The sequence below is a fragment of the Oreochromis aureus genome, linkage group 14 (genome assembly GCF_013358895.1).
Source record: "Oreochromis aureus strain Israel breed Guangdong linkage group 14, ZZ_aureus, whole genome shotgun sequence".
NCBI lineage: Eukaryota > Metazoa > Chordata > Actinopteri > Cichliformes > Cichlidae > Oreochromis > Oreochromis aureus.
Genome location: NC_052955.1, coordinates 25,212,609 through 25,225,756, shown reverse-complemented (window position 1 = coordinate 25,225,756; position 13,148 = coordinate 25,212,609). Strand labels below are relative to the sequence as shown.

General features: G+C 40.4%; 1 protein-coding gene across 8 annotated transcripts in view; it reads right to left on the bottom strand.

Annotated features, from left to right (window-relative positions):
- The window catches only part of kirrel3b (kirre like nephrin family adhesion molecule 3b), a 164,684-nt gene that overhangs the window by 55,853 nt on the left and 95,683 nt on the right, over positions 1-13,148 (bottom strand). For all 8 annotated transcript variants that reach the window (XM_039598356.1, XM_039598357.1, XM_039598361.1 and 5 more), the window contains exons 3-4: positions 12,873-13,022; positions 7,840-7,989 (exon numbers count right to left, since the gene is read on the bottom strand). In XM_039598356.1, coding sequence (XP_039454290.1) covers positions 7,840-7,989; positions 12,873-13,022 — 300 coding nt within the window. The remainder of the gene's footprint in view (positions 1-7,839; positions 7,990-12,872; positions 13,023-13,148) is intronic.

The window sequence follows — 13,148 nt, the reverse complement described above, 5'->3', positions numbered from 1 at the left end:
GCGCAGGGTGGATACAAGAGACATGTGTGGCTCACTGGCCCAAATCACCGGCCCTCTTCAAGTGCTGTCATAGTACATCTGTTTGGAAGCCAGAAGATCTTCAGCCATGAGTGTGCACATGCATGAGACAGGAGAACAAGTAAGAGTGAATAAAAATGAAATGAAAAGGAAAATAAGAGAAAAATGGCAGATTGCAGTTGCAAAAACAACAGCACAGCACTGATTTGTAGAAAATCCACGGCGCCATGGTGGAAATATGAAATAATAAGTTGCTAGAAAAGACAAAGAAGAGTAAAGAGAGTAAAGAGAGAAGTAGAGGAAGAAAGCAGCTGGACACCAATGGGACAGTAAGGAGAGATGATCAAAAGGCACAAACTTACTAATTTTCGCTAAATTTTAATAGGTACAGTGTAGAAACACAGTACGAGTCGGCATCATGATCTCTGCGAACACTGCCAAATAAAATGGAGGGAAGGAAGGATGAAGATGAGATGAGGAGTGGGTTGACGCCAGAGCTGTCAGAGATGTGCACTGCTTGCTCCGTCACAGCGCAGCCATGTGCAGCCCTAAGCTGCTCTCCACAGATTGGGAGGGTGCTGACATTACTTCTCACCACCCAGCTGAGTTGTGCTCTATAATTACGTGTGTATTATGTATGTATGTTTGAATTTAAGGAGTGTGGTGTGGGGGTTAGGCAAGGTCAAAATCCAAGTTCCAACCCACAGTTAAGTAAAAATGTTTCATTCAAAATTTCTGGCTTCTGGTTTTCAGCCCTTGTTGTTATATTTTCTCAAGCCAATCATTAGTTTGCTGACAAGAATTATAGTCAACTGGAGAAAACCTACTCGCTGAGTAGTGCGGTGCATTCAAATTAGCTCAGCACCTGTACACAGTTGGTACTGTTGTTTCGCGGCGCATGAATTCATGTCATTTCTTCTCCTTCTGTTCAAATGCTGAGAAGGAAAAAAAACCCAACAAAAAACCAAACATCCTACATACAGCCTGTCTGCCATAATCGCACACCTGCTCACTGCCTCTGATACCATAGATGTAGTTATTGTCCCATCTCATGTTGCAGAAAAGGCAGTGTAATGTGAATGTTACAGTCAAGTTTTCTCCCAGAATGACTGCCGCTTAGGACACCTTATCTCTCATTATACTACTGAGATGCTTGGCTAGGCTTAAATTACCTTTTGTAAAAGACAAATTGGTTACTTACAAGGAAATCTGCAAAAAATTTAATAAGGGTTCCTTAAAATGTGGCTCAAACAGCAGTATCCGGTAAGAAGGATACTGATATGGCTGACTTCGGTGACTGTAACTTTAACCTTTAATGAAAAACGAAAAAGCAGAGTCTTTAAAAGTCTTTAAAAAAAAAGATCACGTGCATCTAATACAGAAAATACATGTTTTCTATATAAACTTGCCCTTAGACTTTCTTACTGAAACATACTTCAAAGACAGCACTTGAAGCTAAAACACACATTAATGAACTATTTGTGATAGTTTGTGGGTTTTTTCAGCATGAAAACGTCTAATTCTACAGTAGCTTTCTTTTCTTTTCTTTTCTTTTTTTTAGCCCTGCCCTCAAAGTTCATTTCCATTACTAAAAAGATGGCAGTGTGATCCTTGAGAAATAATGAATTCAGACTTATCCACAGAAATGGCTGATTCAGCTTTGGCAGTTGAAAACAACAATAACAAAAGATACCCTTGGGCTTTTGTGTACATGAATATTGTTGCTGAAGCATGGGCCCAAAACATTAACAATGCAGGAAAGGGAAAACAAATATCTTGCACACAATGGTTCATTCAAATGGCATGCTATCAGTTATGTTTGTCAGACGACCAGCGTAATATTGTATTTATGAATGCTTTTCATTTCCAAAGATCTTCTGCGGGGCTTTGAATTTCAACCGCTGCACCAACTGCACATACATGGTTCTTCCATAAGTGAATCAACCACATATGGTTTAATTGTAAATGTTGAAATGCTGATGCGTAAATGTGCAAGATTAATAAGAAAGCTTATATTACGAGAAAAAAAGGACAACAATGTATCTTATTGCACACTCAGACAACAATTTAAGCGCAATTGGATAAACCGTACAATAAAGTGTTGTCACAATACTAACATTTCAAACTTGATACCAGCACTTGGAAAGATATTCAGTACTATTATCAGCACATACAAAAAACAGAAAAGGCTAAATAGATGTGAAGAATACCAATCCGTGCACAACTCAGCTATAGCCATGTTAATTTCCTGTGCTTCTGGTGGCTTGCCACCATGTTTTTGTTGCCGATCAAATAGAGCTGTTAAGGTAGGCTGTCGCATTTTCTGTCTAGCTGCTGGTAGACTATTCTCTGCTTCAATCTGTTACATTAAAAGAAACACAGCACCCCAGCCTTTCTTCATAAAGATCGGGGTGTCAGTCTTTGAGCTGCTTCGCTGAGTCTGTTGCGCTACTGTTTAAGTGTTCAGCTGTTAGTGAGAGGAGGGGCTCTGTGCCTGTCTGTCTGCACCACTGCTGTGTGAAGCTGTGTGTCAGCTGGAGGAGGCGACGACAGCACTGCTGGTATCAATACTGTTACAAATGAGTATGTGATCCCATTGTTCGTTTCAGGATCCGTTTAGCATCTGAGTACCAATTTTTTGACATTATTTGCTACATATGGTACATAATAAACAAAAGTTAAGAACTGTGATATCCAGAGACACCAGTGTTACACAATAAGTGATGCAACTTTTCTGAATGGGGGATTATTTTCTACTACACAAAAAGCTTTGTAACTCCTTTTTATTTCCTCCAGATAACGTCGACATCTTAAAAGATCTCCTGTCATTATATGTATGCTTCAAGCCAAAAAATAATCTCATCAAGGTTAATGGATGATCAAAAAGATACTTGAGAATAGCTGGTGATGATAAATAAACAATATTGGTCCTAGTGGCCAGGCATTTTTTATCTTTTGAGATTATCTTTAGTAAATTTTAATGAACAGCCAACAGTGAACAGTGTACAAAAAGCTTACAAATTAACTGTGTGTCCTTTTAAGACAGGATTCAAAATTAAGAGAACTAACTAATTAAAGAAATTCAAGGCTGTCCATTAAGTAGGAAGGATTCATTAAGTGACTGGGGAAAAAAAGGAGTGAGTAAATGCAGACGGTGACAAAAAAGCCCACTTAAAATAAAGACTAAAATGACAGCAATGTCCGTCAATAAATGGCACTACAATTCATTAAAAGCATATTTCTTTTGTGTAAAGGATTACCACAATCCAGTTAATTTAAAATAAACCAAACACCTTAGATAAGTTTTTCAGCCAAAGACCTTAATCAAACAACAGCGATCCCACTTCCTTTCATTCCACCGGTCCCCAACCAAAGGTAGAAAGATTAGAGCAAAGGTCTGGAGAGGTGCCAACTAGCTGCAAGGGATATAATTAGCCTCAGGGGTCTTTTTTGGACCTGAAACCCTCCATTCTCTTCCTTCATGACTAATTCACAAGACCTTGATTCTCCTTTGGCATCTGAGAGTAAGCCTGCAAGCCATGCAAACTCTTAAGCTCACTATCCATTTAGTTGCCAAAGCTTTTCGATGAAGGGACTTCATTACCGTTTATAAATGTTGATGTAGTCAGTCTTTTTTTAACCTCCTTACTCTTCCCCATTTAATTATTGGCTGAAATGAATAAGAGTGAAGTAAAGGCTTTCACTCCCTTTTCTAGTGAATGGGTGGGTTGTTTACATGTGTATTTCTTACAAGGCCAAACTCAGTGAAAAGCAAAGAGAGAAAAAAGACAGAAAACTTGAAACATGCAACTTTATTCTTTAGCAGTATGAATATTTGTGTTCTGTGTTTCCAAAGATATCAAAGTTAAGTGTTGAGAAGTTACTCTGACATGGCACATGGATGTATATGGGCTGAAACTGAATTATAAAAGATGGAGAGGAGAGCTTTAGATTTATTCTGCTGTCAGTTTGGAGATGGAAGACTTTGTGTGCGTGTGTGTGCGCACTGGTGGGTGTGAGGATGCATTTAAGCATAATGCATATATGCCTATGCGCCGTATTTGTGCCTGCGTGCGCGCATATAGGCGTGTGTGTGTGTGGCCGTAGCTGCCTTCCAAGTCGATAGACACACTCTGTCACCGCTGGCAAGTAATTGACAGCTAGGAGTTTGCAGTGACACAGGCCTTGCATATATTTCCTCCATTACCTTGTGTGTAGATCAGCCTGGAGTTCTCCCTGGCAGCGCATTGTGGAGTCATTGAGCTTGGCAGGGGATTAAACAAACACCTACCATTCAGGCTCATGGGGAGGTATGATAAACTCTCTCGCTCTCAATAAGTCAAATACGAATAAAGGTGTTCCCTTTCTCGTAGCTTATTAGCTAAGATAATACAGTTCACCCAAATGCTGCACTTTCTCGCTGCCGTGTGCTGCTTACGGTTGAAACTTCAGGGTTAGCAAATAGTGCTTTATTGCTTTAATTTACTTGGAATATGCCAAGATTCGGCCACATGGAGTAGGGGGGGGGGGGGAAATAAAACTGAAAGTAGAAAAATATTTGCATCCACTGCTTATGGCAACTGTTTGCTCCCATATGAGCATCCTTTCACTGAAGGCAGCTTTTACCTTGAAAATTTCCAAGTCTACTAAGGCTAAACAAAGTGGTGTTTAGCATCCTATTAAAGTAATAATACATAATCATAAAGAAAAGCTGGCAGCACAACAATATTAAAAGTAATGAATTTTTTAAAAAAAGAAAAAAGAGGAAAAAACTGGTAAATTAAAAATAAATACAAAATAATAAAGATCATAAAAAATGAAGGAAGAGATGATGAAACATTATAAAAGACACCAAACAAATAACTGAAAGTGGAAGCACAGAGAAAGCCAGCGTATAAAAATATGTCTTTAGAGGGATTTAAAAGGCGATAAAGAGCTTGCCAATCTGATCTCTTCGCTGAGGTTGTTCCAAAGAGTGGGTGCCCTGATAGAAAAGGCTCAGTCACCCTTGTTCCTGAGCCGAGACTGTGGGATGGCCAGCACAGCCTTGGCTGAGAACCTCAGGTTACGACCGGGCGCAGTGTCAGAAGATCTGAGACACACTTTGGTGTTAGCCCAGAGCTGGCCTTGAAAAACATTATTAAAATCTTAAGATCAGTTAATATTAATAGGTAACCAATAAACCTATTTATTTATTTATTTTAGTTTTGGTGAGGTGTCTGACTACTGCACATGGACAAGGTTGCCTATGTTGGTTCAGACATGTGAATTGCATTGAATTGTTGGAGACAATTCAATGCAATGCAGTGATCCACAAACGCAACACTCAGCTCTAATAAAACTAAAATAGAGGATTTACCAGCATCAGCAGCAACCAGCAAATTATTCATCACTCTGAGAGCCAACTCTTTGCTTTGGTTTGCTCTACAACCTGACTGGAGCAACAACCTTTTTCAAAGACAGGGAAGAAAGGGAAGTTTAGACATGCCCATGCCAGATGTTAACAAGCCAGCTAGCTAGCATTACCCAGCATGCTCTTCAGTGGTGCCATTTTTACAAATGGGGATTTATTAGTTTTTGGACTAATTTATGCCTCAACTGAATCCTGTGTTCCAGTAATGTGTTGAAAAGAGCTGTGGATTACTAATTGTTCCAAAAAGTTGAATCAACTTTTTTGGGATTTTCTTACCTAGATGATTGAGCATGCATCAAGACATTACTAACTGTTGTTATATATTAATGAGTGAGTGATAAAAACTGTGACTGAGTTAATACAGACCTTTTTCTCCATACTCTAGACCAGGGGTCTCAAACTTAAATGAGCTGTGGGCCACTGCTGGCACTGTCATCTCATTGGAGGGCCTCTTTAGTGTTCAAGTAGTACAAAAAAACAACAACAACCGAACAAACAAACAAACAAGAAGACACCCACAAATATTTCTGAAAATGTAGTGTTTTGTTTGTGTTTTTACATTTCAATTATTGTGTAACAACACAAAACTGCAAACGTGAACGCAATTGTTTTTCTCACTGTTAACTGAAGCCTTTCATTGAACTACCAAATAAACAAGTTGTTAGTCTCTTTCTGGCCGGACACGTGGCAGCACTTCTGCTATCATTTTGTTCCTATTTCACAAAATAAAAATGCAGACATAAGTGTGCACATTAGCTTTTGACTGCAAGTGAAAATTATTTTCTTTTCAAACAACTCTCTCACTGAACTAACACAGCCAATCCCTCGACATGTTTGTACTCTCTGCTCATATTAAATCCATTGTTGCTTTTTACAGAACTTATTTTAACATTGCACTCGACAACAAACAAGTCTACCCTAACAAAAAAGTAACTTCAAGGGCCAAATCGCATTATATTTCTTCACGTCAATATATGGCCCGCACTAGGGGTGACGTGGGCCGCAAGTGGCCCCCGGGCCACGAGTTTGAGATCCCTGCTCTAGACTGTAGAACCTTTCAGTGGGAGGCCGGTGTTATGATTCAATAAAGTTGCTTGAAAAGCCAAAGTGGAAGTTTAATCTGTTTGCAGATGTAGCAGAATCATGCATTAAAATGGGTATTGCGTCCAGCAGTAACATCTTGAATTGCCTGTCGGGCTTTTTTTCTTTTTCCCCTAATGTCCCCTGAGTGTGAGGTCTGATTGCAAAGTTTCTAAGAAAAGCTCGATGTTAGAGCATCTGAACTTTGAAAGATGTGAACATGCAGCCTAATAAGGAAAGCAATAGATGATGGGAAAAGTGCAGTCACACCAGACATTTTAAACTCTGAAGAAGTATCCATAATTATTCACTTATATCCATTTGCAGGGAGGGGGCTTGTGCTGCCAGAGAAACATTATGCTGCAATTTGTCTTCCCCTCTCTCGTTTTCTCTTTCTGTTTTCTCCCCTACAAAATCGTTAGTTTCACTTTTCATTAGGCTGGATCAATATGGCGGATGAGTCGCTGGTGGTGAGGAGCGGGTGTCAGACATCCCACAAATTCTCCACTCTTTTCACTCATTCCTTCCTTTGCTCTCTTGCTCTGCCACCGACTTGAGTTATCTATTCAGCTCTCACCTACTGAGGAAGGTTAAGGGAAGAACGCTTGAAAGACCCGAGTAAGAGACGTGAGCCAGAGGTTGGACTAGAGCTACCCAATAAGGCAGAAATGAAAACACAGAATGATAACCCAATAAAGTTTAATTAAGAGCCTGTCACCTCTCAAGCTTATGGTAATAATGGAAATGGAGGCTGCATGTCGAGGAAGGAAATTAAAGTGGAAATAAGGTTCTGTAAAAGTTTCGTCATATTGACACTGTCTGCCAAATGGGAAAAAGTTATCACGGATTCCTGATTCCTTTTCAAAAACTTAAATAAAGGATTATCTTTTCTTTTCAAGATTCCCAACATCATTTTTTATCATGTTTTGGAAAACATCACATGACATATTAGTTTTGATTTGTTGCTGGAAAGTGGGAAGAAAAAAAAAACCCTACAACCTTTTTAAGCATTGAATTTGTTAGTGGTGCTTTGAGCTGTGGTGGTGCTTCTATCCAGTGCTTAGGTTCAAGAATACTTGGATTTAATACATATACAACACTGTTATTACACTATTGTATCAAATAAATTGAACAAAGATGTTTACTTTGTTCTAACGGCATCACACATTTCCCTAAGTTAAGAACTGATAGTTGACAGATTAAAAAGAGAGAAGCCAGTGCTTTTTTTTGTTTTTTTCCACAAGCCATTTGCAATCCGGTGATTGGAGGCTGCTGGCACTGGTACAGTGGGTTTGTTTGGAGTTGCCGTGTGCTCAGTGTTGACTTACCCAGAACAGTGAGGCGGGCAGGACGGGACCTCATGGCAGCCTGAACCGCCTGGCACTCAAACACTGCATCATCCGTCAGTTCAACATGCTGGATTCGCAAATGATGCTCCCCTGAACCATGGTTGCCAGTCACCGTGTAACGAGGGTAGCCTGCAGTGCAAACACATTTGTCCATTTGAAAATCAAAATACTGTGCACTCGCCAAAAGCAAGATGATAAAATGATTATTTTTTTAAAGCTTTTAATAACAAATTCATTTTGTAAAAAAAGGAAGAAAAAAGAAAACACTGAAAACAATTGTTGCTTTGTTACCTTTCACAGTTCAGGCATTAACATATTAACTTTAACTGAGCTGCAAAAGCATGTAATTTAGATAACAGAGAAACTGATTTTACAATGACTTTATAGGTGAACATAGCTTGAATGTTAATTTGTTACTTCACTCACAATGCATTTTCATACATTTCCATGTTTTTACAGCACTCCTGCCAATTTTAATGAGTAGCTGTAGCATTCAGGATAATGATTTTTTTTCTTTTTTTTACTGCAACTATAAACAGGAATTAGTTTGACTTGTTCCAGCAAAGCTTTCTGAAATGATGTACAGCTTAATAAGGCAAGAATGGAGAACAACATCCAAGAGACATGGACATTTTGCACAAGTCAAGAGAGATGGTTTTAAAGAAATTACCTTCAACTATTATCGAAATGTGCACTGCGAGTGTTTAGCGGCGTGCGTCGCTCGATGGGGTTAGATGAGCAAGAAGAAGAATGAGTTTAACTGGGCGGCTCTGTGGGGTATTCCGCATGCTTTTGGATTTGCTCGTTTCCTAAGATGGATTGTCTTTTTTTTTTCATGCTCCATATTTTTAATTACTGTGGATACAGTGCTTGGAATACACGGGGAATGTGTGTTTATACAAATTAAACTCCCACAAATGCGAGTAACTTCCAGTTGAGAACTGCTTTTTCCTCCAGTAGCGCTTATATAAATATCATTGATGAACCTTGAGGAGTGAATTGGAGAGTTTTACAGGGGAGCAAGGACAGGCTTTTAGAAAGGCCAGCCCTCCAAACATTGTGTATTGTAACAGGAAACCTCACACTTTCTGCTCACATACTTGGAATTTTTGTTCCAAAAAAAAAGTTTGGGCTTCTTACCAACAAATTTTTAGGAACAGAATATGGATTTTCCGATAACAACCACCTTATAAGTCAAGTTCACTTCAGCGATCCCTCAAAATCACTATAAAGGGTTTGCTCTCTGATTATATGTTTTACTAACCACAGGGAACATAACAGACTGGGCAGCCTTATAACAGCTTTTAAGTCCTTGAATTTGTCTACTGCAAAAGCCCATCGTATGCTCAAAGACCAATTACTGATGGTTGCTTCATTGAATCCAGTAGCCTTTAATAGAGCATGAAGTGGGCCTCATTATATGCTGGTGGGGTGAGTTACAGCCGATTAAACTACTCTCTGCATTTCATCTTCCAACATGTAGCTTTTAATCTTGTGGGTCTATACACTGGGAAGAACAAAGGACAAAAAAAATGCCTAAATGTAAGCAGTACAACCAGGCAGAGGACACAGGAGAAGTTTAAAGACGTGGCACGCTAACCAAGATGACCAAAATGCCACCAGCTACTGTTCTGAGGGAATACTTAGAGCGCAGTTGATAAATGTCTTCGTTCTTTCAGTTTCATATGGAGGAATGGCAGTAAAAAAAAATGCTGTAAATACAGTTAACACAGGCCCAATCACAAGTAAAAGCTCCCATGAATAGTATTAATAACCACTGCCTGAAAAGGAGCTTTCTACTTTTCCACACTCAGGAAAAAAACTGTAAAAAAAACCGAAGCTTAAATGAAAGGATGCACCATTATGTTCACAAGGTCACCCAGAGACCCATTTTGCTTCAGTTTCATGTTCACTGATGAGATTCAAAGCAATAGTGCCATTTTGGATCACAAGGGTAATGATCATTGCGCAAATCTGAATTATGTGACCTTGAGTTGACTGCAGACTACACAGCCAAGCCTTAACTGCACCCGGGAAACAAGATGCACTTCACAACTTCGCTTTGCTCGTCTTAATTGTGGCAAGGTACGAGGCATGCAAATTTCTGTTACGCAAACAGATGATCTTGCCAATTACCTCATCTGTGCCTCTGGCAAACTAAGAATAATTTCGCTGTGTGAGGACATGGCTCCGTTCCAGTTTCATCTCTGTGCATTAGCCGAATCCGAACGGAATGCAATTTGCATTTGCCGTGGATAGTAAATGACAAGAATGTGTCTAATTTCCAAACAGTATAAACATGCTGAAATGTGTTTTTGTCATCTCATAAGCACCTTGATCATGTATTTTGCCAATGTGACTGAAGTTATACTGACACACATGAAGACTGATCACCTCGGCACATGTGACGTGGGTCATTGATCTTAGATCTCGGGGAATTTCAAAGACACCACGTGTTACCCAAAGCAAACAATGTAAAATAGGCCCATTAAGGAGTAATGAATCCATCAGAGGAGAATGGATTTGTCTTCGGGCCGAATCAATGGTGACTGTGCGCGTGTGCGTGTGCGTGTAACTATACAGACACTTGAGGCGTGGCCTAGTGATTTATGGCATTTACCTAGAGCACATTTCACACAGTGTAAGCACTGGGGGATAGAGAAAGGTTTTGCTGCATCTGTGAACAGATGACCGGAGTGTTCAATTTGATCTCATGAGAGGCAGGAGTAGCACCTGCTCGCATCTAAAGGTCTGCCATCAGTCTCTTCTCAAGAAAGCGTCCTCCTGGAGTATATCCACAAGTGCATGGCAAAACGTATATAAACACTTCCCCGTCCATCTCGCTCTGCGTGCACACCGGGAGAATTCACTTATAGCCGCTCTGCCCATTGTCGCCGTCAAATTGTGCAGCAGATACATATTCATGGCATTGACTGGCATGTGGAGCTGCTGTGGGGCTACTTCACTTTTCTTTAATTAGAGTGGAAAAGCATGGCACAAAAGGGAATGAAGAGGAAATTCAGGGACAGATAGGAATCATTGGCTTTTGTGCTATGATTTCTCGCGCTGAATGGTGAAAGAGTTCTCTCAGTTTAATCACTGCTCCTGTGAATGGAAACAGGTCCCAGGCGGAGCACGCTGCCAACGCAGCTTCTTTCTATGAATACCCAAGCAGACCTATATTATTGAAATGCTCCATGCAACATTTGATTCGTCGCACTTTTTATGTATACAGCTGCCAATTTCCTTTCTTTGTGTACATCTTGCAATGATGTACCATCACTCGTTTACTTCTGCATGCGTTACTTGTTTAGGTAGGCAGGAGCGGCAAAAAATAAAAGAAAATGGAAAAAAAAAAGGGACAGCTGTGGAGTGCTTTATTTTGAAAAAGTGTCATCTGCTTCAATAGGAGGCACTCAGCTCCTGTCCGTATCATAGGGTTGATTTCAGCAACCTTTCCTCTCCCGACAGGAATCTATTCCTTCTTTATATGAAACCGTGCACATTTTTAAACTCTCAAACTCTACACATCGGGCCTGATTATTCATCCAAACAACAGGAAGAAGAGAGCTGATGGAGAAGGCCAGAGTTTCTACATCCTGCCCGTGGCTGGGAAATTATTTACAGGCGCGTTGTTAAAGAGTGATCTACTGCAGTTCTCCTAGGTGTGACGACCCGACGTTCTCTCTTTCCTCTTTTCTCCACCTTACTCCGACTTTACCCATTCCTGAAATGAGATTTCATCTTGATCGTCTTGTCTTGTTAAATCAATAAAATAGAAGAGGATAAACATCTCTGCTCCGCTCTGACCCTAAATAAAATTGTGCTCCCTCTTACTCCCTCTCTCTTCCATTCCATCTCCAGCAATCATAAGTACTTTCCCTGTCTGCCTCCTTTTCCTCCAAAGAAAACTCGAAGACTGCGGGACTATTGTTTACAGCTACCTATCAGCCTCCCCTGTGCCTGATAAGGACCTGAAGAGAGAATAAGATGGCTTTACTGGGGCTCTGTCAGCCACTGAGGTTTAATTACAGACCGCGCTGGTGACAGGAAAAGGCCTTTAAAGAGCGTTTGCTAAAGGTCAGAGGGTAGAGGACCTCAAATCTGTAGAGCAATACATATTTAATCGCCGGTGATCACGAGAGACATTTGTGTTTTGAAAATGGCCACAGTTGGATATTGTGACACTGTGCCGTGAATCGCAATTAACTCAGATGTCTCAGTGGTCACAGAGCAGACGTGCACGAGGCAAATTAGAGAGCTCTAAAATAAAGACTGTGCCCTTAAAGAGTAATGCATCCCGCTGCGTACGGAGCCCTGCGTAAACATTCAAATGAATCTCTGTTTCGGGAGAATTTTATGAACCTTTCAATAAATAATGCAGCAGTGACATGGTGTTGTGGGGTTTTCTCATCCAGCAGCTTTGCGCTTCAAAAGGTTGTTCAGGTTTATTAAAAGGAGCGATGCGTTTCCTTGAAATTCATCAAGGTCGCCAGCACACAAAGCTTTGATTGGTTTGACAACGGGCTACTAAGTGACAGTGCAGTAGTCACTTTTGCACTAAATTAAACAATTAAGACAATTATGCACGAGGTGCAGTGTAATTAGAGAACACCAGGTACTCTTCAAAAAGCCATTTAGAAGCCTGAAGCACCAACAAAGACCAGGGCAACAACTCATTTTGTGCTGCAGTTGGTTTGAAACTATGAAAGATTCAACTTTGCATGTAACAGAGTGACATAAATGAGTTTTCTTTTTGCTCGTTTATGTTGAGTGATACAATTAGTACACTTGCAATTCTTGTTTTATGAAACACACTATTAGGGGCCCTGCTTTATCTCTCTGTGGATTCATGTGTTTGGCAAAGGGTAGCTTGTTGACACTTGTGGACTTGAGATGACAAAAAGCAGCCATTTGAATATGACAGTTATATTAGAGGGTATAATTAATAGATGAAACAGAGGGCAACACAGAAATCCAGGGTAACATGCTCAAGGGGGATAGATGCTTACCAGAGAGGTCTCTGCCCACACCCAGCGCCAAGCCGTTTTTGATCCACAGGACGACGCCGTTATAGCCGGGGATACTGCACGGTAATGTCACAAGCTGGCCTGCCACCACCACCAGGTCCTGTGGCTGCTGGGAAAACATGGCCTCTGTCCCTTAAAAAGCAAAAGAAAGAACAGGGAAAAAAGAAAGGGGAGGGGTTAACTGTAAGCAGATTAAATCACTGCGCTATTTTTAATGTAAGCGAGTAAAGTAAAGAGGGCAAGAAAATGTTTACATCA